Source organism: Melanostigma gelatinosum, assembly GCF_949748355.1.
Source record: "Melanostigma gelatinosum genome assembly, chromosome: 13".
In the NCBI taxonomy this organism is placed as follows: Eukaryota; Metazoa; Chordata; class Actinopteri; order Perciformes; family Zoarcidae; genus Melanostigma; species Melanostigma gelatinosum.
The window spans coordinates 8248320-8270794 of record NC_136646.1 but is presented as its reverse complement, the minus strand read 5'-3'; the positions used below and the strand labels follow the sequence as shown (position 1 = coordinate 8270794).

Genomic DNA, 22475 nt, shown 5'->3' with positions numbered 1-22475 from the left:
GGCCGTGTCTCGTTGGATGCAGAGTTCTCAAATAGAACCGATCTCCGTCCACGCGGGAGTTTTCAGCATTATTGGAGCATCCACACGGCAGCCTTCATCGCCGATGGTCGCCGATGGTCAAGCAGCTTGCTCATCGCTCGAAGAACAGCTCGCCTCCTCCGCATGTAGGCATTAGCAGCATTGTAAAATGACGAATTTAACTCCACAATAGCTGCTACTACAGACAACAAAGCAAGCAAGGCTTGCCATTATCCATGTTGAAATGAATCGCTGCTGGTCGCCCGGCTGTTTGTTTTCTTCCCGGTACGGGTCACGTGATAGTGAGTGTGACGAATCAGGACACGGAGACGTCATGGCTGATAATAACCAATCCAGTAGCGAGCACGGGTGTGGGCTCATTTTTTTCTAACAGACATCCGTATCCGACGTCTACACTCAACCAAAACCCCGGAGTTCTCAAATACCTCCAACCTCGGCGGAGTTTTCAGGTTCCTCCATTAAGGCTGCTCCAAAACTCCGGCGTGGTGTGGCTGCTCAGTGTAAACGTAGGAAAAGTGGAGTAGTGTGGATATAGCCTGAACCCATGTGAATGACTTCATACGCACACAGAGAATCAGAGACACACATGTGATGTAAAGTCTACAACAACAAAATTGAATGGAGTTAGACTGTTTGCTGTTTATCCGATACTGAAGATTGCACTGCTGATTTTAGCTTTAACAAGTTTCAAAAGCCCAGTAATCCCAGTTCAGCAGTAGGTTTGACTTTGTATGTAGCAGTCGGCCTAAATGGTGATAATACCTCATCTAAGAAATTGTCCCTGTCCCTCAAAGTTACGTCCTCACACCTCATCTTCTTTGTGGTGACAATAAATGCCACTCGCTCACTGCTCACCACACCACTTTTCTTTTTTCCTAACCTTAACCTAATCATGACCTTACCCCAACCTTAGACCAAGTCTTCACCCTATAATGTAACAATTTACTTTATGGAAATGTGCGTTTTGTCCCCATTTGGTCCTCAAAAGCAAAGCGAGTCCCCACAAGACAAGTAAAATACACATACACACATACACACACACACGCGCATTTTCACACTCGCAAATACAGTACAGACACAGAAAATACACACACCAGCTGTGTAGAGTAGATCACGATGTGGTTCATTGTCAGTTTGAGTCTTTGCTCCAGATTCTTCTTGACCCAAATACAAAGGAAACAGCACCTCAAGTTACATATGACATGCCTTTGCATTAACACACACAAACACACACACACACAAACTCACGCAATAACTGTCATATAACAACGCTCCCGGTCATCAGACCTCTGGAAGCTGTGTGGAGTCAGATGTTGCTGTTATGTGTAACTCACAGTACAGTAACTTCAGCAGCCCCTGTTGGATGATGCTGGATACAACGTTGTAAAACATTTAGGGCTCATGAAAAGAGGCTAGAGCAGTGGTTTCCCCAATTTAGTGAGTTCATAAAATATGACAAAACGTTAAAGATTAAACTACCCAATAAAAGGCTTTATGAAGAAGTTAATTCCAGCACATAGAGCTTCATTTTAACCTGAAGGCTGAAACTCTGAAAGGGGCCACTCTGCATAGAAAGTATCTTTACCTTCGATATAATATATTGTTCTAATAATTAGTATTTTCTTGTGACTGTAATGTAATTTGTGTCTAATATTCCTCTGATGTTTTCCTCAGAGTCCGTTCTGAAGGAGTTAAAGTAAAGCCCCCCCCCCCCGGGTCGGCCTTGAACAGGCTTCTAGCGCTGAATTAGATTTTTCAGCCACACATCCTCCGCTGCCATGACAACCGTTGAAAAGCCGTGTGTCGGCCAGCTGAGGAGGAGTTTTTGTAAGTTTCACGGCAGAACCGGACAGCACCGGAATGAAGTTTGTGTAAAGTGGCTGTGGGCTGATCAGAGGAGAGAGCGGGGAAAGAGAACAAGTTATTGACCCAGGTATGTGGAAGTTAATCCAGTATGTTCGGTTGTGATTTGTATTTTTGACAAGAAGTCGACTTCAGAGATGTTGGCCGACAATGGAAATTATGTTTGATGTTGTACCATTTTATTTAGTTTACTCTAAATTAGCGACCGCTTATCAAACGATCTTTAAAGGTCCAACTGTGATCGCTCGTGTGAAAGCTAAAAAATGATGTCATGTCTGTTTATAAATTGGCTCTTTTATGGAATTGTGGGATACCAGTTTTCCCTGGAACTCTGTTCTATGTAATATTCATAACAAAACAGGCAAGCCAAGCTTTTTTTGGGAAAATAAACTCCCTTACCATTACTTATTAAAAGTTTGATTTGATTTGATTGACAACATAGGCAAACAGCCACACAGCCACCATCACATTGTGATTAAAATATTTCAAAATCCTGATCAGAAACACGGAAATCTCTCATGTGAAATAAAAATGAACTCCTCTGTACCACAACATTCATAGGAACAAGCTGATTTAGAAACTATCTTTTTAGGGCAGAATCCTCTTATTCTATGACCTTATCAGGATGCTCCTGGATCAGGTCCTGGTCACATAATGTAGTTCAATTGCTATTGGTTTAACCCGTGGACACTGACAGTGAACGCCAGACTCATCCTTGTACATCACTTCATCCGTTTAAGTGCGTAGCCCAGATCTTTCTTTACTATTTCACTATTATTTTTACAGTCATCCCTGTGAGACCCAGAGGTCGCCATGTTTTCCCTGTCGGAGCTGGTGCCTCTGAACCACCATCAGAGTCGGTGTAAACTGTTGAAGCCCTGGTGGGAGGTCTTCATGGACTACCTGGTGGTCCTGATGCTGATGGCATCCGTCCTGGCTTGTACGGAGCAGCTGTCCAGGGATCGAGTGGTATGCATTCCCATGGATCCAGTTATCACTGCGAACACCACTAATCACAGTCCTTCAACTAGCGGGCAAGCATTGACTCCATCTTCAAAGCCCCCAACTCATGTTCCACGCAACGTCAGCCCAGAGCTTCACTCTACAGGCCGGGGTCGACGCACACATCTGGCCTACCAGCAGTACGTTTACATTAGCCAGGTACTGTAATACTAGCCTGAGTCTTTGAAACAGAATGCAACAGAAGAGGTGAAACCGATTTAAAATGATTGACTCTTAAGTCCATTCAAACAGTTATAATCAAATTTTGTATTTATTAACAATGGATCAAATGAATACTTGAATGTGAAAGGAGTTGTTCACAATGAGGAACCTAGAGAGAATGATCATTGCAGCTCTACTCAGCACTATGACCCGCAACCTTTCTGTTTTTGGTTCAGTTTCACGGCTCTAGTGTCGTTTTAGGCCGCAGGAGGTGCTTCTTGCGCTTCTTGAAAAGCAACAAAGCTCTAAAAACAAACGAAACGCTATCACTAAACAGCAGATAGATCGAGTTAGCAGCTAGCTACTGAAGCATTTAGCTGCTAAAGAGCTATCTATTTCCACCAGGAGTTGGTAGAGACCAAAAACAGAGCTAAAAGAGAGTGAAATTAGACTTAAACTCACCAGGTGGTCAGAGACACGACTCCAAATAAGTGATGATGTTGCTCCGTATTGGCTGAAAGTGTAATTGAGTAACTGTTTGCTAACACGTTTGCTTAAAGTATGATGATATATAATATGCAATGTTGTGTTCACAAACTTGAAGTGGACAAAGAAATCAGTTGTTGTCGGTTCAAGTGTCTATCTTCTATCTGTCTAGGTGTGCTACCATAAGGCTTTGCCTTTGTGCTCCCGCTTCTTCCCGTACATGGCCATGCTGCAGTCTCTGGTGCTGGTGGCCAGCGGCTCCTTCTGGCTCCACTTCCCTCACACCTCCGCCCGCATAGAGCACTTTCTGGCCATTTTGGCAAAGTGCTGCGAGTCACCCTGGACATCTCAGGCCCTGTCTCATGCCGCCCGGCAGGAGAGCATCCAAGAGAAGGAGGTGGTGGTGGAGGAGAGACGACCGCCCCAGCCTCCTCTCTCTTCAGCTTCATCTTCACCCCCGGTAACCCGCACGAGACGAACAAGCATAGACTCGGGCACAGACAGCCCGCTCTTAAAGAGGTCGGTTAGTGCATCCTATGGCGCCCCTCCCTCCCCGTGCCCCTCTACACTCTCCTGTAGCTCCGCCATGTCGGCGATATCCCTCGCGTCCCAGGTGAACTTGCCTTCCTCCAAGCACTTCATGGTTGACATTCCCAGGCAGGTCATGAGTCTGGATAAAAGTGATGGGGAACAGGCCAGGGCGCTGTTCGAAAGGGTCAGGAAGTTTCGGTCACACTGCGAAAGCTCAGATGTCATCTATAAGGTGAGAGATCCTCTAGTCGAGATGGTTTATGAGATCATCTACTTTGTCTTTTGTCTGTTAGCTTAACTGGTGAAACATTCCCTTTGAGTTTTTTATCATCCAAAAATGTTTTATGATGTGATGTTATCGGACTTTATAGTTGTAGCAACCTGCTGTTTTTTTTATTTTAAAGGTCAAGTGTGTTGGATTTATGGGGTATCCATTGGCCGAATTTAATTAGAATATTATTAAGTATGTTTTCTTTAGTGCATAATCACCTGAAAATAAGAATCGTTTATATAATTTATATCTACATACGGAGCAGGTTGTCTTTATAGTTCCCAGTACGGTCAAATCAAACACTGGTTCTAGATAGGGCCATTTACTTTTTTTTTGTTTTTGTGTCGGCTCCCATAGTTCTCCTGTACGCTGTGTTCACGGGAAAAGTTTCAGTTAGTTGCTATCTGCAACCTCACCACTAGACAACGCCAAATCTCACACACTAGAGTAGACCTTTAAAAGTGCAGGAGTTTAAACTCACACAACAAGTCAATGTTTGATCAGGCTTGATCGAATGATCCCTTTTATCTATTCAGGTCTACTTGGCTCAGACAATATTGAAACTGCTGATGGTGACGCTGATCTTGAGTTACACCATCCCTCTTCTGAGCTCCCTCTCCTTCACCCACACCTGTCACCCTGAGGAGCAGGCCGTGGTCGGCTACGCTACCTTCGAGTGTATCCATGTGCTCTCCTCCCTTCTACGCAAACTGCTGGTGGCTTACCTGTCACTACTGGGACTGTACGGCCTGCTTAACTTTTACACCCTCGGCTGGATTTTACACAGGTTAGTGTGTTGGTGTCACTCTAACCCAGTATATAGGGATATGTGTAAAAATACCCGAAGAACTGTATATTTTGATTAAAACTTTAAACCTGCACTAATTCATATATTTATACATTAACAAACGATACATTTACTACATGCAGTGTTGAAGGGGTGGTTTGCAATGAAGGACCCACATAGAGTTCCCTCTCAACTCTGCAAATTCCTTCAACTCTGCAGAGTTTTTCAGTGTCTTTCGAGTCATTGTTTTGGTTTTAAGGCCCGTAACTTCAGTATTTTGGTTCACTCTCACCGCTCTCATCGACTTTGTTTCCAGCAACAAGTAGCCGCTTTCAGGAAATGGAGTTCTGATATACCCACGATACCATCCCCGGCATGAAATAACTGCTCTCACTGAGACAAGGTTAGCTACTAGCTGTGCCAGAGTGAAGCATTTAGCTGCTTGAGGGCCAGATATTACCCAGATGGAGTCGGAGGAGACCAAAACAGAGCTTAAAGGATGAACTTACATGCAACAGGTGGCCAGAAACTCGACCCTAAAATGAATACAAATGTTGCTCCATGTGTTCTGGAATGCGTAGATTAATTGCTGTGAGTTTCAACTCCGGACGCATGGATGATCACACTTGATGATCACACTTGATGATGAGCTTTTGAAACTTATTGGCAGCGATTTGTAGCAACTTGGTTTAGAGCATGTGAACTTTTGAATCATTTGAATATGTAATTTGTTGCATTGTATGAACAAAATGAACATTTAAAATGGTTGATTCAAAATTTGTTGAGACTTGAGTGATTGTTCAAAGGGCCTTCAAGGCATACCAGAGGCCTGATAATAGGATTAGAGTGTAAAGCTCTGTTTGGGGCGACTATGTGATATATTTCTTATTCTGTGCCCTACTTAGCCCTCTACGGCAGTATTCATTCCACTCACTGAAGGAGCTGTGCTCCCTGAGAGATGTTCCTGACCTGAGAAATGACCTGGCCTTTCTTTTACACATGTTGGACCAGTATGACCCTCTGCTGGCCCAGCGTCTGTCCGTCTTTTTGTCTCCTGTCAGTGAGAGCAGGCTGCTGGGGGAAAGCTTGGAGAGGCGCTGGGGGGAGGAGAAGCTGCGCGCCATGACGAGCGTGGACGCAGAGGGCTTCTCCAGACTGCAGCTGGTGGCCCTGCCTCGTCTCCCTCCGGCCCTCTTCACCCTCAGCCAGCTTCAGGTCCTCCAACTGGAGCTCATCACAGATGCCAGGTTCACTGCGCAGGTGGCCAACATGACCTCACTCAGGTGGGTTTCGCAGTAGTGCAGTCAAGCTTCACACATTTTAAACAATGCAAATCAAAAGCTCTATCTAGACATTTTGTTAAAAAGCAGAACGCTGTGACGTACATACGCAAGTCTTTTATTGTTTATTTACCCAACAGGGAGCTCCACCTCTATCATTGCACAGCAGTGGTGGATCCCGGTGCACTCAGAGTCCTCCAGGAACATCTGGAGGTCCTCCACCTCACCTTTACTCAGGCGTCAGAGATCCCCAGCTGGGTCCTCTCCCTCCGCAGCCTGCACGAGCTCCACCTCTCTGGCCGCCTGAGCAGTGACGGCGGGGTGGGCCGCAGCTGGGCGTTGGGGAGCCTCCGCCGACTGCGTCACCTCCGTGTGCTGGTGATCCGAGGCATGCTACAGCGGATCCCCGGGGAGCTGTGCGAGGTGGCCGGCAGCTTGGTGAGGCTGGAGATCTACAATGAGGGCACCCGGCTGCTCGTGCTGACAGGCCTGAAGCGCATGGTCGACCTGACCGAGCTGCTGCTGCAGGACTGCCGGCTGGAGCGTTTTCCCTCGGCCCTGCTGGCTCTCGCCAACCTGCGGAGGCTCGACCTGCAGCACAATAACTTGAGGACGCTGGAGGAACTGCTTAGCCTGGCTCATCTGCGGCGTCTTTCTTGCCTCAGGCTCGCCTACAACCGCGTCCTGGCACTGCCGGCCAGCGTTGGTGTGCTGCGAGGCCTGGAGATCCTGGATCTATCCAACAACCAGCTTCAGAGCCTCCCCCCAGCACTCTTCACTCTCCGCTGCCTTCGCAGACTCCTGGTGGCTGGTAACCTGCTGGAGGTGCTGCCCGCAGAGGTAAAGGCACTGCAGCTGCTTACAGAGCTGGACATCAGTGGGAACAGGGTGGAGAGCCTCCCCCCTCAGCTCTTCAGTAGCTGTTTGGAGCTGCACATCCTGAATGTGGCTCGCAACTCTCTTAACTCGTTACCCAGGGGGATCGCAGCTTTAAGGCTGTTGTGCAGGTTGGACTTGCGCAGTAACAGTCTGGAGGAACTGCCTGCTGAATTGGGCTGCTGCACAGGGCTGCACGGAGGTGGTCTCCTAGTGGAGGACTGGCTGTTTCTGTCTTTGCCTCCACAGGTCAGGGCCTTCCTGAGCCGTTCTTGCGCCCCCTCTGGTACTCACTCAGAGGTCCATTCCCGCCCAGATTCGGACAGTTTCCCATACTTCTCTCCTACACAGTGGAGTTTCTCTTCCGCTCTGGAATCACAGATATAAGTATCCCAGCATTGATTTGCGGGATTTGCTTTGCAATGTTTTTGGCAAAATGTTTACCAGGACGTTCTTTTAGAAGGCAGCTTACCTATTGGTCAATTTAATGAGAGGCTTTAACAACCATTATTAGTACATGTTACTTCCCAGTACACATTCTGCACATTGATTTTTATACCACACTAATTACTAACTAAATTAGTGGCAACCAAAGGCTTGCAGGAATGGACTGAAACATGCAAAATATCACCGCTGTTTACCTCATTACTAATTTTGAGAATTTGTTGCACTTAGGCTACTGTAGACAACTCCTTTTTCCTGAGATAGATGAGGAGACCATCTGCGAGTGTTGTAGGGTTGAATAATGATTATGAATAAATAAGGGGAAAAAACATTCACAAAGATAGTATTTCTTGTAGGGATCTCTCTGAATATAACATGGCAAAAAGATGTGTGTTGTTTGATAACAAAGCATATATTATTAATACAGAAACTACTCAAATTAGTATTGACACGAAAATAAATACACTAATTGATATGTCCAAATAATAATAATACACAGTATAAATATCGGTATTATTCCCACTGAAGTTGTTTCTAACTGCAACCACTAAAGAACAATAAACGTGTTTATTTTTGATGCCATTGTTTGATCACTTTATTGTGAAAAGTACTCACCAAAAGGGTTAACATGCTATCAAGTCCGACCTGATGCTGGTATAACCATTTCTAGCAGGTCATGGTCTCCAAACCAGAAAAACATAAAAATCGAACTGCTCTTTATTAACACTATTATTAACAATACTGACGTTTCTGTTGTTTGCAATAATCACTCTTACAATGAGTTGTGCGCATTACTAACAATGTTACCGATATTAGCACTGTGGTGTTAGCCAGCAGTTTCTCACTGTGACCACTTGAGGGGAATTTGTTTCCAAAAATATTTGTATTTACCTTTTTGGCATAACAGAAGGAGGGGAGAACAAACTGAATGAATGAATAAATTCAATAAAATAGATAAAATAGATTCGACTCAAGTGTACGAATGCTCTATCGCTCTCTCTCTCTATATATATATATATATATATGAATTATATGTAGTTTATTGTATATATATATATTATGTATATATATATATACAATACATGCACACATTATATAGATATTGTATACAATACAATATATATATATAATGTGTGCACAATATTAATGTGTTTATTTTATTTTGCATATGTATTTATCAAATATTTATCTTGCCACCATGGTCTTCCATACAGCTGTATCCCGCTTTTTTATACTGCGGTGTACTGCGACACACTTTCTGTCCAATCGCTAGCTGCCCCTTTCGATGGTCGTATAAATCCACCAATGATATCAACGCCGGTCAGCATGGGCGGGACTTCCGGTTACTCGTATAAACGAACTGAGGCCTCCCCATGCGGTTTTGATCTTCAGGTTGACGCGTAGCTAACACCGACAAGGTAAGAATTAAATATCTGTCCATTGTTGCAACTAGAAAGTTCTCAAAACTTCGACTGGGGTCCAGGAAGTCACAAATTAGTTTATTTCGACATAGTGGCTAGCCTGGAATGAAATAGCTTCCTTTATTGTTTGCATTAGAGTGCTAACCGTAACTGAGCTAGCTAGCGTTTTGTAGTCTAGCATTAGTTAGCTTCGTCGGCGCACCCTCTACCTCGTATTTGCTAATGTTGAGAGTGCGTAGTTATCCTTTTCATGTTTCGCATATTTCTTTTTTTAAAGTTACTTAATTCGCAAGAGGAATGTATGATGCAACCGGTCCATTATCAAAATAATTGCTCCCGTATTGCGTTAGCTTGCCACATTAGCAATTGTTATGCAACACAATAGCTTCCCGGCCGGTGTTGTAAACGTTTCAGAAGATAACCGGTTTGGTCGGCTGACGTAAACTCCGAGGCTTCGCTGGACCAAGTTTGTAAGCGAAGGCAGTTTTTGGTTTACATACGGAGCAAAAACGGTAGCGTGAACTATTATGTGGACCCTCTTCTTTGCTAAATTAGCTAGCGTAGCTCATTCAATGGCCTCACGTCTTACAATGGGCTTTGCGGGGTGAACACAACGATGCGAGTGTTTACAGCAGTACTAGTACCACCGTTTACCAAACCAAACGTATAATGAATACAAACTCATCTTTTCACAAACATCTTATCTGGATGTACTTTAAAACGTGCTGTGAAACCAGGCACAAAGAGTGGCAACAACAGCTGGGCTCAGTTAAAAGCCCCCCCCCCCCTTTTAAACCAACAGGAGAGAGGGTTCAGCCATGGTAGGAGGTGAAGGACCTGATTAAAGACAAAACCCGTTTCTGTTTTTCCTTGTTTCAGACAGACACAATGGCAGAGAATGATGTTGACAACGAGCTGCTCGACTATGAAGAGGATGAGGAGCCCCAAGGAGCCCCAGAGAGTGCAGCCCCCGCAGGCAAGAAGGAGGTGAAGGGCTCCTACGTCTCCATCCACAGCTCTGGCTTCAGAGATTTCCTGCTCAAACCAGAGCTGCTCCGCGCCATCATCGACTGTGGTTTTGAGCATCCATCTGAAGGTGAGGGACATTTTATTCATTATTTTATTCAAATTCATTTTTTAAATGCCATGTCCCTCACTGTATACACGTTACATGAACTGCCCATATTTGTGTCTCATAAATACAAATATAACAATACTAGCAGGGCTGTGTCATGTCTTCATGCTCTGTTCAGTAGCTTGAGATACTTGATGTTCGAATGACACAAATACACTGGCTTAAAATGTTGTGTTGCTTTTGTTCCGTTTAGTCCAGCATGAATGCATCCCACAAGCTATCCTGAGCATGGACATTCTGTGTCAAGCCAAGTCCGGTATGGGCAAGACCGCGGTGTTTGTGCTGGCCACACTACAGCAGATTGAACCTGTTGATGGACAGGTCAGTATGCATATTCAAAACACCAGGTCTATGTATTGGATTAAGTGAAGGAAGCCTTACGTGGGCTGTCTTCAACTTTAAACTCGTGGCTTGCATAAAGTAGAGCCCACATGTCCTGTTGCATTGGATAATATACCGGAATGCAAAGTGTCTGACTCCGTTTCTGTACGTCTAACCCCCAGGTGTCCGTATTAGTCATGTGCCACACGCGAGAGCTGGCCTTCCAAATCAGTAAAGAGTACGAGCGTTTCTCCAAGTACATGTCCTCGGTAAAGGCGGCCGTGTTCTTTGGCGGCATGGCCATCAAGAAGGACGAGGATGTCTTGAAGAAGAACTGCCCTCACATCGTGGTCGGAACGCCGGGCCGCATTCTCGCTCTCATCCGCAACAAGACCCTCACCCTGAAGAACGTCAAGCACTTTGTCCTGGATGAGTGTGACAAAATGTTGGAGCAGCTAGGTATTTCTCTTTTTGTGTATGATGGCTGATTTTTTTCTTTTCTTGATTGTCGTAGATTCCGCTTCAGGGTATCTGGTTATGCTCTATTTAATTCTGTATTCATTTGTATCTATCTGGCCTCTTTGTGAAACAGACATGAGGCGTGATGTGCAGGACATCTTCAAGATCACACCCCATGAGAAGCAGGTCATGATGTTCAGCGCCACTCTGAGCAAGGAGATTCGACCAGTCTGCCGCAAATTCATGCAGGATGTAAGTGTTACTTCAGGAGTTCACAGAACACCATTTCATCAGCCAGAAAACTGCCTCTGCTTCAAAGCTGCTGCGCCTTTGGATTTGACACGTTTTGCCCACTTGCTGATGATGTAACTAGAAACTCGACAAGTTTACCTAACAGTCTCTTATCATCTTATCCGTTGCAGCCCATGGAAGTGTTTGTGGACGACGAGACCAAACTGACACTCCACGGCCTGCAACAATACTACTGCAAGCTGAAGGACAGCGAGAAGAACCGCAAGCTCTTTGACCTGCTGGACGTGTTGGAGTTCAACCAGGTAAAGCGATGGAGCCATCACACGGTGCACGACCAGTAGCATATTACACCACTTGAATTTTTGTTCGTTGTTGTCAAACATAGGGGGATATATTGTATAAGAAATCATTTAATTGTATCACTAAATGCCTGGGTTTCCACAGAAAGTCCCGTAATTTGGGATTGCAGAACTAGAAATGTTGCTTTACAAGGAAACTATAAAATATGTAACAAAATCCACCTACCAGCGCCTCCTGAACAACAAACACACATTTCAATACTTTATGTCGGCGCATCTTAATAGCTGAATGGTTTCAGCAAATGGTTCTTGACCTCAACATCGCTGGTTAAATTCCGTCTCTTTCCTCCCGTTTCCTGTCGGCCTTTTACTCGTCACTATCCAGTAACGGCAAACATGGACAAAAAAACCTTTAAAAACATTGTAAAAATGGTGCATGTTTTTTATATGCTAGGCTAACCAGTGGAGACTCCAGGAAGTTACTGGTCTAATCAAAAACAGTCCAGCACACGCATCTCATAAAGAAGCAAACTGGTTTTGTAGAAGGAACGAGCTACAACACGTAAACTGTCTTAGATGAGCTGGTTTCCCCGGTTCCAGTCTGATCTCCTGTTGCTCAGCTAGCTGGCCGTAGCCTCATATCAAACGTGGATTAATAGATCCGTACCACTTTCATGTCTTAACTCTTGGCAAGAAGTTTAAAGCTTCTCAGTCACTGCGATAACTTCCACTGTAATTCTGCACGTGTCCATTTCTCCCTCAGCAGCCATATTTCAATGCCTTTGCTTTGCCTCTAGGTGGTGATCTTTGTCAAGTCAGTCCAGCGCTGTGTCGCTCTGGCCCAGCTTCTGGTGGAACAGAACTTCCCTGCCATCGCCATCCACAGGGGAATGGCTCAGGAGGAGAGGTGAGACACACACACCTCCCCACTGATATGCCCACTCTCATAAACATAAGCTCCATTGAGCTCTGAATGCTGAGTATGTTTATGGAGCATGAGGTCTCATCAGTTAACTCAACACATCGTTGCCTTCAAAGGGGGGGGGGGGGTACGGTCCAGTAATGCCTGCAGCAGCTGTGTTGATTACTCTCCCTCGGGCTCTGCCCATTCTTACTCCACAGGCTGTCTCGCTATCAGCAATTCAAGGACTTCCAAAGGCGGATCCTGGTGGCCACCAACCTCTTTGGCCGAGGGATGGACATCGAGCGGGTCAACATCGTCTTCAACTACGACATGCCGGAAGATTCCGACACCTATTTGCACAGGGTGAGAACTGCAGAGGGGAAATGCCTGCACACTTTAACGTTTGTTCTTCGTAGCGTCTTTGTATTCTGTGAAGTTGTTTTAAAGGTTATTTTTGAAATGGGAGTTTAGTTTTGTATTCGTTGCTAATTTTGTACCGTTTAAAATTTTTGTGACATGCGTTTCTCTGCCCCCGTCAGGTTGCCCGTGCCGGTAGGTTTGGCACAAAGGGCCTGGCTATAACCTTCGTGTCGGATGAGACCGACGCCAAGACTCTGAACGATGTGCAGGACCGCTTCGAGGTCAACGTGGCCGAGCTGCCCGACGAGATCGACATCTCCTCTTACAGTAAGCCCTCACGTTTCCGAATGCCTGTGGGGCTGCCCTGTTGGAATGATTGTAATTTGTGGATAAATGGGCTCAAAGCACTTTGCTGTCGAAACAGCTGTTAAATCCAGGGAGATCTTCCCAGCTAAAGATCCGCCCACAGACAATAAGCCGGTGGAACAAACCTTTTAGAGTCATCTCGGCAACTAGAGCCAGCAGTTGGCGCTGCCATGTAACTGTGGAGCTCTCGTCAAACTGGAAACTGCCCGCACGTGTTTAACCTGTTGCTGAAAAGTTGGTATGCTCAGCTGTCGCTTTACACGCTCAACTCGTGTCTCTCCTCCTCTCTCCCCTTTTAGTCGAGCAGTCCAGATGAGTCCTCCAGCCAAGCCGAAGTCTCGTCTTCGTGGACCTTGATGTTGGAAGTAGACGTGTTTCACCGTTGATATGACATCTCTGCTCGTTCCCCAATGTTCACCAAACCTTTATCTTTATTGTCAGTTTTTGGGGACGGAGGGGTATGGTCGATTTTAATTAGTCTTTTACTGTTTGTTTCGGGGGGGGGGGGGGGGGGGGTTGTTTTTTGCTTAATTGAATTAAAACTTTTTATAAAATGCCCTTTTTACTGTTGTGGTCTCTTGTGAGGCTATTGTCTCTGCCCCCGTATCCATGGAAGTTAATCTCAAGCAGAGCTGCAGGGGAACATGTAGAAAAATAGTTCTGAGGAACATGTAAGTGATTTTTAGCTCTTTTTTTATTGTTGAAACTAGTTTGTATAGTAGGTTTGGTGTTTTGTCTTTAAAGTCATGTAGTGACATGGCAGTTAATTAATTTGGCTCACACGGCAGCTCTTTCTTTGAATTTCCAATTGAATGCCTCCAATAAATGAAGTCACTAAGAATCCCAGTGGTGCATTTGCCAATTTTGATCATGAGATTGTCATTAGCGCCTCGTATAATGAAATCATGACTTAATGTGTATCTGTTGGTATTTTGAGGATTTAATTCAATTATTTTTTTGTGCTAATTATCAAATGTAATGTTTTACGGTAGCGTGCAGATATTAGCATTTAGCTTAAAACACACCATGTACCAAAGTACAGTCTCAAAGCTGTTAGTGTTCAACACTGAGGGAAAATATCTATTAAAAATGCAAAATGATGAACTCATTCCAACTCTTCAAAATCCAGCACGTGCTAGACGACCGCTTTCCAACAGAAATGTTTGAGGAACGCATGAACAGGTTTCTTTTTTGTTTTTAATTAGACTAAAAAGCATGACTATCATTGCAGATGGTGTTAAAGTACACTAGACATACAATCATGCTTTCAAATTGGCACCTAAACGCTCAAAGGATCTGAACCCCGCTTTGTTCAGTGCTAAACTATACATGGACTACTTCAGTATACCTGTAAAAGGTTTGGCCCTCATACAGCAGATGGAACTACAAAGAAGGTAACGATGCATCTGTACATAGCTGCTCTATGGTGTCCTTTAACAAAACTAGACATACAGTACCAAAACCACAGCATCTACAAAGGCAAATCGCAATGAAAACATGGCGAACAATTACAATCGCATGTAAAGTTTAGGCAAAAAAAAAAAAAAAAGCCTAATGTAGCCAAGATGGTAAATGCAAATCTTTTCCAGTTTCACAGCAAACTGAAAAACGTCTCAGCCGCTTTCTTACGGCACAAGAGAAAACATCTTTGACATGACTGATAAATGGTTTAGAATTACCCATTTGAAATGTTTATTCAGTGAAGATGAGTCAGTCCCTCTGTGTAACCTTTCCATGAGATCAAAGGTCTTGCGTCCAGGCTGTCTTAAGGTGCGCGAACATGAGACCACATGGGCTCTTCAGTCATAGTAAAGGACTTTGGCAGAAAAATGAGAATGCAGAATTCCCCCTCCTCCAAATGGTCCCCAGGAATAGGTTTTTGCTGACGTCCGGTCGCTGTGGCCCCGTCCTCATCGGGGCCGTAAAGCTCCTCTCTGCCTCCGACAGTTGACGTGACAACACGGCCTTCAGAAGCAGACGCCACTATAAAACATGAAGCATGGACTTTATTGTTTGGCGTGCTGCTCGATTACAGGCCCAGAGCCCTGAGGTTTGGCCCGCAAGTCACAAATTACACGTTTACCTCATTGGACGCCATTTCCAAATTTTATTTTTACAGCAAAACCGGAGTGGCTGAACGTCTCTCGCTGTCGCCGTCAGGATTCTAATTTGCACAAGGATCGGGCAGTCGACGTCTCGGAGCCAGAATCCCAGGCGTGTTCTTCTGGTGCTTGCTAAATGTCTCACTTCCTTGCCAAGGCAAAGCATGGGATGAGTCCAGCTGTGTCAACAACCGTATTCACATATTCCCCGCTAATGCGTACAAAGCTTTGACCCTTCAGGTTCAACTCTGTCTTGTCCAAGTACACACCTCTTCTACCGTGGCCTTCATTGTCCATTAGATACAGCTTTCTGACCGCTGTGACCTCGAATGCGACCCTTGGGGGGGGAGGGGGGGTCCTCTGTGACTGACAGCTCTCAGCTGTTTCCCCCCCCCCAAGTTCAGCCACGCTGGTGCTCCAAACATAGCAGCCCCGCCCTTCCCTTGTGGCAAGCCACCATGTCATTGCGTCTGTCTCAACAATAAATACCAGTGAATAAATACCATAAAAAGACACAAGCTGCGCTCCTGGAAGAGACATCCGAGATGCTCCTCCATTTTCTCGCCGTCAAGTCTTCTCCGAGAGTCTTCATTTGGTTGATCAATACTGTGTTGTTGGGAGTGCACGGACGCATGATTCCAGCGTGTTTCATATTTGGCCCTGAAGCAACGTCGGACCAGCTCTCTTACTGGACCTGTTGCTCGGTGACTGTGATGTGAATCAACGCCCCCAATAAGAGAAACACCAACAGTTATGCCAGTGTGTGTGTGTGTGTGTGTGTGTGTGCGTGCGTGCGTGCGTGCGTGTGTGTGTGTGTGAGAGAGAGAGCTCTTGCTCCAGCGTCCCCGCCAAAAGTCTCAAGAGTTCAGGGGACGTTTTTGGTGCACTGCAGCAACATGGCGGCTGGTTGCGTCCACGTTTTGCATTAGGTTTTTGTCACAGTCTGTAGCAGTCTGGCCAGGCCAGAAACAACTCTTTATCTACACTAAAGCAGGCGCTGGTCACTTTGCTCCCGTCTGATTCCTCCTCCTCCTCCACGTTCCTCCCGTAATAAGCTCAAAGAAAAGCCGATTCGACTTCTTCACCTCGCTTGCGTCTACTTATAGATACACTAAGGACAGCTATTCTATCATGGGGATCACTATGGGGGAAGTTGATGTCTTTTGTTTTATTGTGAGGGAATGTAGGTCGGGGTGGGAGGTGGGGGTGAAACCGCTAGTCGATGAACTTGTGCGTGTCTCCGTAGAGCCACCGCTGAGGAGGCATGGCGGCCTCGTTCAGGTGGTTGCACTCGTCGCTGCACTTGCAGGACTGGATGAACATCACGGACCTGCTGAAGCGCTCGCCGTCGGGGCAGGCGAAGGCCACGCTGGCGGTGCGCGTGCGACGCGGCGAGCAGCAGCGGCCGTCCCTGCACACGCCGCAGTAGTTGGGCCTGTACAGGCGGGTGCTCCTGCAGCCCGCGTAGGACAGGCGGTGGGGCTCAGGGGCCTTGTGGGTGCGGGAGCACTTCCTTCCTTTCTGCGGAGGGAGGACAGAAGAGAGGATTCAGTTTTTTATAAAGTTTCAAGGCAATCCATAGTTGTTCAGTCTGGACCAGAGTGGTGGACTAAGTAACCAGTGTCATCCCGAGAGTCATGCAGTTAAAAATCTTTTCTGTGGTGCAGCTGTGATGCAGGTCGCTTTCCAGTGAAACCGCACAGCAAAATGAAATGACTCATCACTCAAGCCCTTAGATGTGAAAATCAAAGTTAATGCAGTTAATTACAGAGAGAGGGAAAAACAAAACAAAGCGCCTGAGAGGAACGCACCAGCACATTAACGCCCACAGCAGCTCTGCAAACATTGGGAGGAACAGGTGCGCAACAACCCATCAGCCTCGCGACGAGAGGCAAAGTGTTTTTGAGGGTGTTGCGTTTTTGAAATGCGAGAGAGCAACACAGTGGGCGAATCAAGTGCTCTTCAAAATCACAGAGCAAAGAGTCCGCGAGTGCAGCTGACAGCCGCAGTGTCGCAGGTTCGGCGTGGGCGAGCTCCAAACCCCCGCAGACAAATGAGAGGAGATTTCTTTGTCACGTCTCTAAAAAGTTCCGGGATTTATGTAAATTATGTTTTTGTTGTATTGGAAACAAGTTTAACAATAACTTTTTTTTTTGTTGCAAATAAATTGGGTTTTAAAAAAAAAGGCACCCAGTTTCCATTTGTTGTGCTAAGCTAACCGGCTGCATAAAAGATGTGAGAGTGGAATCAATCTTCTCATCTAACTCCAGCGGCAGAAAGTGAATACAAGTGTTTCCCAAAATGTGGAACTAATCATTTAAGCAGCGGGCCAACCATGAACTGAGCAAAGGAGTCGTGGTCTGAAATCGGCTCCGTCGTCACCCTGCTGAGGACGTTTCCCACACAGCAACAGAACCGTGAATAGAACGAATGGACCAGAAAGGCCTCCAGCAACAGAGCGGGGTCCGGGGGCGGGGGTCTGTATACATGCCGTGATATTAATACCAATCTGACCCCTTAAGAACAATCCTTTCCTGCATCTATTCAGCATGGTGCAATCTATCCATCCCTTTACGAGAGTCTTAAAAGGCCTCCACACACATTCCTCACCTTGACGGGGATGGACATGGCGCTGCAGGGCCGAATGTTGCACAGACGAGTCTCCTTGATCAGCTTACACCGGGCGTTGTCATTGGTGACACGAGAGGAGATGCCCATCCCGCAGCTCCGAGAACACTGGGACCAGGAAGTAGTCTGAACCGCGCACTGATCTCCCACCTGCCTCCAGGCTACGAGAGATGAAACAGAGGACGTGTGAGAGGACAATGGGTGATGCGAAACTATGGAGAGTCGGAGAAAGAGGAGCGAGATCGGCAAAAGTAATGGTGGGGGGGGGGGGGGGGCCGGTGGGAGAGAGAGGGGAAAGGAGAGGTCCGGAGATGCAAAGCACACTAGCCTCATTCACTGAACACGCAACACTGACGCATAGAGAGGGCGATTACAGAGAGGGGAAAGCTGGGTGACAGAGGTATGTGCTGTGTGAGAGCACCTCTGGTGTGCAAGGAGCCAGTGGAAAACAAGCCTCACGCAAATGCTGACACACACACACACACACACAGATGCAGAGGAAAAGGCTCACAGTGAGGCCGTTTGTGCATCAACGGGGCTAAAACGGCTAAAACGTAAACATGATGCTTTACTGCGTGGAGGAGACAGACGGCACTCTGAGGCGACACGGCGGCACCCTCTGGCTTACCCGCCATGTGTTTGTTTCCACGCAGCTTGTCCCACTTGCGTCCGACCTCCACCAGCTCGTTGCCCAGGGCGTCCTTCTCCTTTTTGGGTTCGTAGGGGTACAGCTTCCGGTAGGGTTTCGGGTAAGGCTTCGGGAAGGGGTAGGCCGGGTAGGGAATGAAGGGGTAAGGCGGGTAGGCCGGCGGATGAGGTCGGCGGAGCACCGGGGGCACGACGGTGGTACCCCTGTGGCAGTCGATAGTGAGGCAGCACTGGCCTGGCACCTTGACCAAATGTGGGGCGGGACAGGAGGGCGACGCCAGGGGCACGTGGCTGGGGCAGAGGGGCACGCAGCCCACCGCTCCGTCGATGCAGGTGCACTGGTGCTTGCAGCCCGCGTGGAAATTCTCGCCGTTTTGATAAATCCGCCCGTTGTATTCACACGAGCGGCCCTCCGCCTTTGCTGAGGGAAAAGGAAGAAGACGGGCAGTTTGGTCAAAAAACACAATTTTCAGATATGAAGTGTTTTTGAAACAGTCACCAGAAGGAAAGATCAAACAGGAAGTGGCTCAGAAGAGAGAGGGAGGGACACACTATCTCTAGATTTATGAAGCGAGCTCTATTCTTAGATCCCAAAGGAATTTTGACTTGTTTACAACGTCCTACTCCTTCGCTGTCCTGAGTGGGACTCCCCAGGCAACACCCCCAGATACCTCCCCCTTTATATAGAAACACCCCCAAATAAACACACATTAAAAAAACCGCAGTGCAGTTTGTGTACACACTGAACTACTTCTATAAATCCCCGGAGTTGGCCGGGTTTCAGTCGCAGCTCATGAAGGTGCTCAGTTTTTTGAAACGTGGCACGGGCTTCAAACCTGAAGCCCCCCTATCAAAGAGAAACCCCAACCGCTTGGCTCGGAAGCCAGCATCCCCACCCTGAAGTTACACATTCCCTCGCTCAACCCAGAGCTAAACCGCAAACCCGACGCCCAATCTAAACCCAAAAGCTCCCCCTGCGTCTGACCCTCCCTCACCCCTCTCTCTTTCAGCCTTTCCCACCGCCTCTGTGCAACCCACCCCTGCAGATGCCATGGGTACGGCCCACATCGTTGCCGTAGTTGCACTCCAGGCCTCTGTGGTGGTCACAGGGCCGTCCCTCGTGGCAATCCTGGTTGAGCTGACCGGCGCACACCTTGCAGCAGCCGCAGCCGTCCGGTACCGAGCTGACCCCTGGGGGACAGGATGCGGGCCCTGACGGACACTCGCACACCACCGGGCAGCCGGCAGTCACCTACAGGAGGGGACATAGAGAGCACTTTAGTGACCATCGATGTTTTCCATGTGAGGAAGCACTGGAACCGAGCAGGACAATAGTTTGACTCATGTTACACAGATCACAGAAATTCCTCAAAGTGTGGGAGGCTTAAACATTTGCTGAATACCCAGCACTGTCCCGAACCCCGCAGGGATATCTGTGACCCTCTGTCGCCTTCCGCTTGGCATTCGCCGGGCGAGCGGGGATGAAAGGTACATCCCCCCCCCCCACACACACACACACACACACTGCTCCCATCTTTTGTTTCTCACCCCCTCTCTCGCCACACACACACACACCAGAGCCACTCAAACAACTCCAAGCAGGTATTTAGATCACAGAGAGCTGCCAGTCTGGCTGTCCACAGTCAGATCACCTGAAGGGATCCCTTCCTGACTCTGCTGCCACCGTCTGAACCCAGGCCAGGTCCCGGTGTGCCTGCCGTTGCAGCTCGCTCTCGTGTGGGTGATATGACATTCCACGATGCGGTGACAATAGCTATCCATTTTTAGGAGTTACATCGTTGGTACTTGAAACATCCCCTCACTAAAAGTCCCATAACACTTATAGTGTGCAGCGAGTTCATCGGCCTTAAGTGTATTTTTATCTCCATTCGTATCACTGTTGGGTAATATTACCGCCGTGTAATTTTGGACCTACAGAGCGATGGAAGCTCATGTGCATATACTTTGTAAAAGGGGGAATTGGTGACATTTGTTTTCAGGTTAAGATGCCCCTTGAAATATTCGAAACGTTTCATCAGTTTATTTAGATTTTAGTGAGTGTCTAAACTGTGGAGGTGGATTGAAAGTACACATTACTCAAGTGTACTTTCTACTCCACTTGATTGAACAGCTTCAGTTACTCGATACTTTACAGATTATTACTGACTAAACTTTACTTACTAAACGTGTGATGATGTTATAAAACATGATGCATTATTACTAAATAAACTACCCAACATCACCTTGACCAACAACAGCAGAATCATATTTGACACATTAATTTATCATAATATAGTACAAAACTCACTTTTTATTCAGTAAGAGTAGTACATTTTGCCAGTAATACTTGTATACTTGTACTTGAGTGACAGTGCAGGACTTGTATTGGTGTATTTGTATATTGCAGTATGTTTCCTGAGCACTCTTAACGAGCCCCATACTCTATTTTGCCTCGGACCCCCTGAGACATCCCTTAAGGACCTCTGGTGTTCCCCGAACCCCCACTTTGGAAGCCACCAAATATTACCACTTATTCTGCAAAAAATTACAATCAAACATTTAGTCATGGACGGAGAAATGAAGTGTATAGCAGGTCATTTATCACTCGTGTGCAGCTGAACAGTGGGCAGGATCTCACTCGACCATTAATCCGCTCGCGCTGCTGCGGTAGAGTGCGGGCACGTGAGTCTGTATTCCTCAGTGTTTACATAGAGCAGAACGGTGACAGAAAACAAACTTACCAAGCCGACTGTCACCCCTTGCAACACGGCGAATAACAGCAGTATCCCCATGCTGTCAGCTGATTCCCATAGAAGAGAAGATGTAAAAAACAACAACTTTAGATCACAGAAAAATAAATCCTCCACCGGCTCAGAAACAATAGCTTTTGTCCACAGAGAATAAATCCGACATGCACGACGGTCCTCGAATCTCTCCCATCACTTGTAAAGTTTCATCGATCAAAGTTTGAGGCGTGTGTTTTATATCAGCCCCGTGCTTTTTATGGCGGCCACGCCCACCGCGGACCTTCCTTCAACCAATTAGGAGGCAGGCGCGCGGCCAAGGTATCCCGACAACGAGGGGAGGAGGAGGGCGGGGCCTGGAGCTCCAACACGGGAGAGCTGAGGGTTCCGGGGAGGGTATGGGGGGGGGGGCGTGGCCAAGCATGAATGCAGTCATTCATAAAAATTTAGAATTACTACATTCCAAAGAGGACCTGGCTTCTGGGTGTTTATTTATTGATGTTTGAGCAAAAATAATATTTTTGATGCTTTAAAGTCCGTTTCACACGCATACCTCTGTCCCGGCTGCTGCTTTGTGAGAAATAAAATAAATATACTCAGCTGCTAGCCTGTGCTACATTAATACTCAGGGCCGGCCATGGAAAACAGCGAGGAATTTCCTTCCCCCCGTTTTATAAAAATACTTTTAGACAAGAGCTGGACAGATAAAGTACATGCACAAGGCGAGCAGAGTGTTCCTTGGAGCCGGTCATGACTGCATGATTGAGTTTGATGTTGAAAATGATTATGATAATCTCCCGCGCAATTGGTCGCTCTCTCTTCCTCCCTCCATATCCTGTCTTTAGCCCCCACATCCCTTTTACCTACTCAGAGGTTCCCAGGCCACCTCTCTCTGCACACACACACACACACACACACACACACACACTCTCAAGCACAAACAGCTACCCATGTAAACAGATGAGAATTTAGTCCACTTTGGTTTTAAGGTTTTGTTTTCATTGAAGAGTGCAGAGCGGAGGTGAGCACCGCCTGGATAATCTTCCTGTCATCCCCGCAGACACGCACACAGGAAACCAGCCATCTGCACTACCT

General features: G+C 46.8%; 3 protein-coding genes across 4 annotated transcripts; 2 read left to right on the top strand and 1 right to left on the bottom strand.

The window, feature by feature from the left end:
* Positions 1–2715: 2715 nt before the first annotated feature.
* LOC306787109 (volume-regulated anion channel subunit LRRC8D) lies at positions 2716–7684 on the top strand (the record flags this gene model as incomplete). Its single annotated transcript, XM_079282145.1, has 5 exons — positions 2716–3063; positions 3725–4315; positions 4891–5141; positions 6047–6424; positions 6562–7684. The coding sequence occupies 5 exons, from the start codon at positions 2716–2718 to the stop codon at positions 7682–7684; spliced, it is 2691 nt and encodes an 896-aa protein (XP_079138271.1).
* Positions 7685–9087: 1403 nt separating this feature from the next.
* On the top strand, positions 9088–13735 carry ddx39ab (DEAD (Asp-Glu-Ala-Asp) box polypeptide 39Ab). The gene is made up of 10 exons (XM_079282245.1): positions 9088–9159; positions 10042–10258; positions 10491–10618; positions 10801–11077; positions 11211–11329; positions 11500–11631; positions 12426–12535; positions 12751–12895; positions 13072–13219; positions 13558–13735. Exons 2-10 carry the CDS (start codon positions 10051–10053, stop codon positions 13572–13574), a joined length of 1284 nt encoding a protein of 427 aa, XP_079138371.1. The 5' UTR covers positions 9088–9159; positions 10042–10050; the 3' UTR covers positions 13575–13735.
* A 703-nt stretch (positions 13736–14438) lies between these two features.
* On the bottom strand, positions 14439–21566 carry LOC306787174 (CCN family member 1). Of its 2 annotated transcripts, XR_013772534.1 has the most exons (6): positions 21378–21566; positions 19675–19888; positions 18617–19057; positions 17971–18149; positions 15342–16881; positions 14439–15241 (listed from the first exon to the last, which is right to left on the bottom strand). XR_013772534.1 is itself a non-coding variant. In XM_079282247.1 (5 exons), exons 1-5 carry the CDS (start codon positions 21426–21428, stop codon positions 16576–16578), a joined length of 1191 nt encoding a protein of 396 aa, XP_079138373.1. In that variant the 5' UTR covers positions 21429–21537; the 3' UTR covers positions 14439–16575. The 2 variants fall into 2 exon arrangements, 1 of the variants encoding a protein (XP_079138373.1); XM_079282247.1 differs by having other exon boundaries at positions 14439–16881; positions 21378–21537.
* Between the last annotated feature and the right edge of the window lie 909 nt (positions 21567–22475).

Coding starts and splice junctions, on each gene's coding strand:
- ddx39ab (XM_079282245.1), top strand. CDS start 10,051: ATGGCAGAGAATGATGTTGACAACGAGCTGCTCGACTATGAAGAGGAT. Junction 10,619..10,800: donor TTGAACCTGTTGATGGACAG/GTCAGTATGCAT, acceptor TCTAACCCCCAG/GTGTCCGTATTAGTCATGTG. Junction 11,632..12,425: donor ACGTGTTGGAGTTCAACCAG/GTAAAGCGATGG, acceptor CTTTGCCTCTAG/GTGGTGATCTTTGTCAAGTC.
- LOC306787174 (XM_079282247.1), bottom strand. CDS start 21,428: ATGGGGATACTGCTGTTATTCGCCGTGTTGCAAGGGGTGACAGTCGGC. Junction 19,889..21,377: donor AAGGGGTGACAGTCGGCTTG/GTAAGTTTGTTT, acceptor CCCCTCCTGTAG/GTGACTGCCGGCTGCCCGGT. Junction 19,058..19,674: donor TACCCATGGCATCTGCAGGG/GTGGGTTGCACA, acceptor CTTTTCCCTCAG/CAAAGGCGGAGGGCCGCTCG.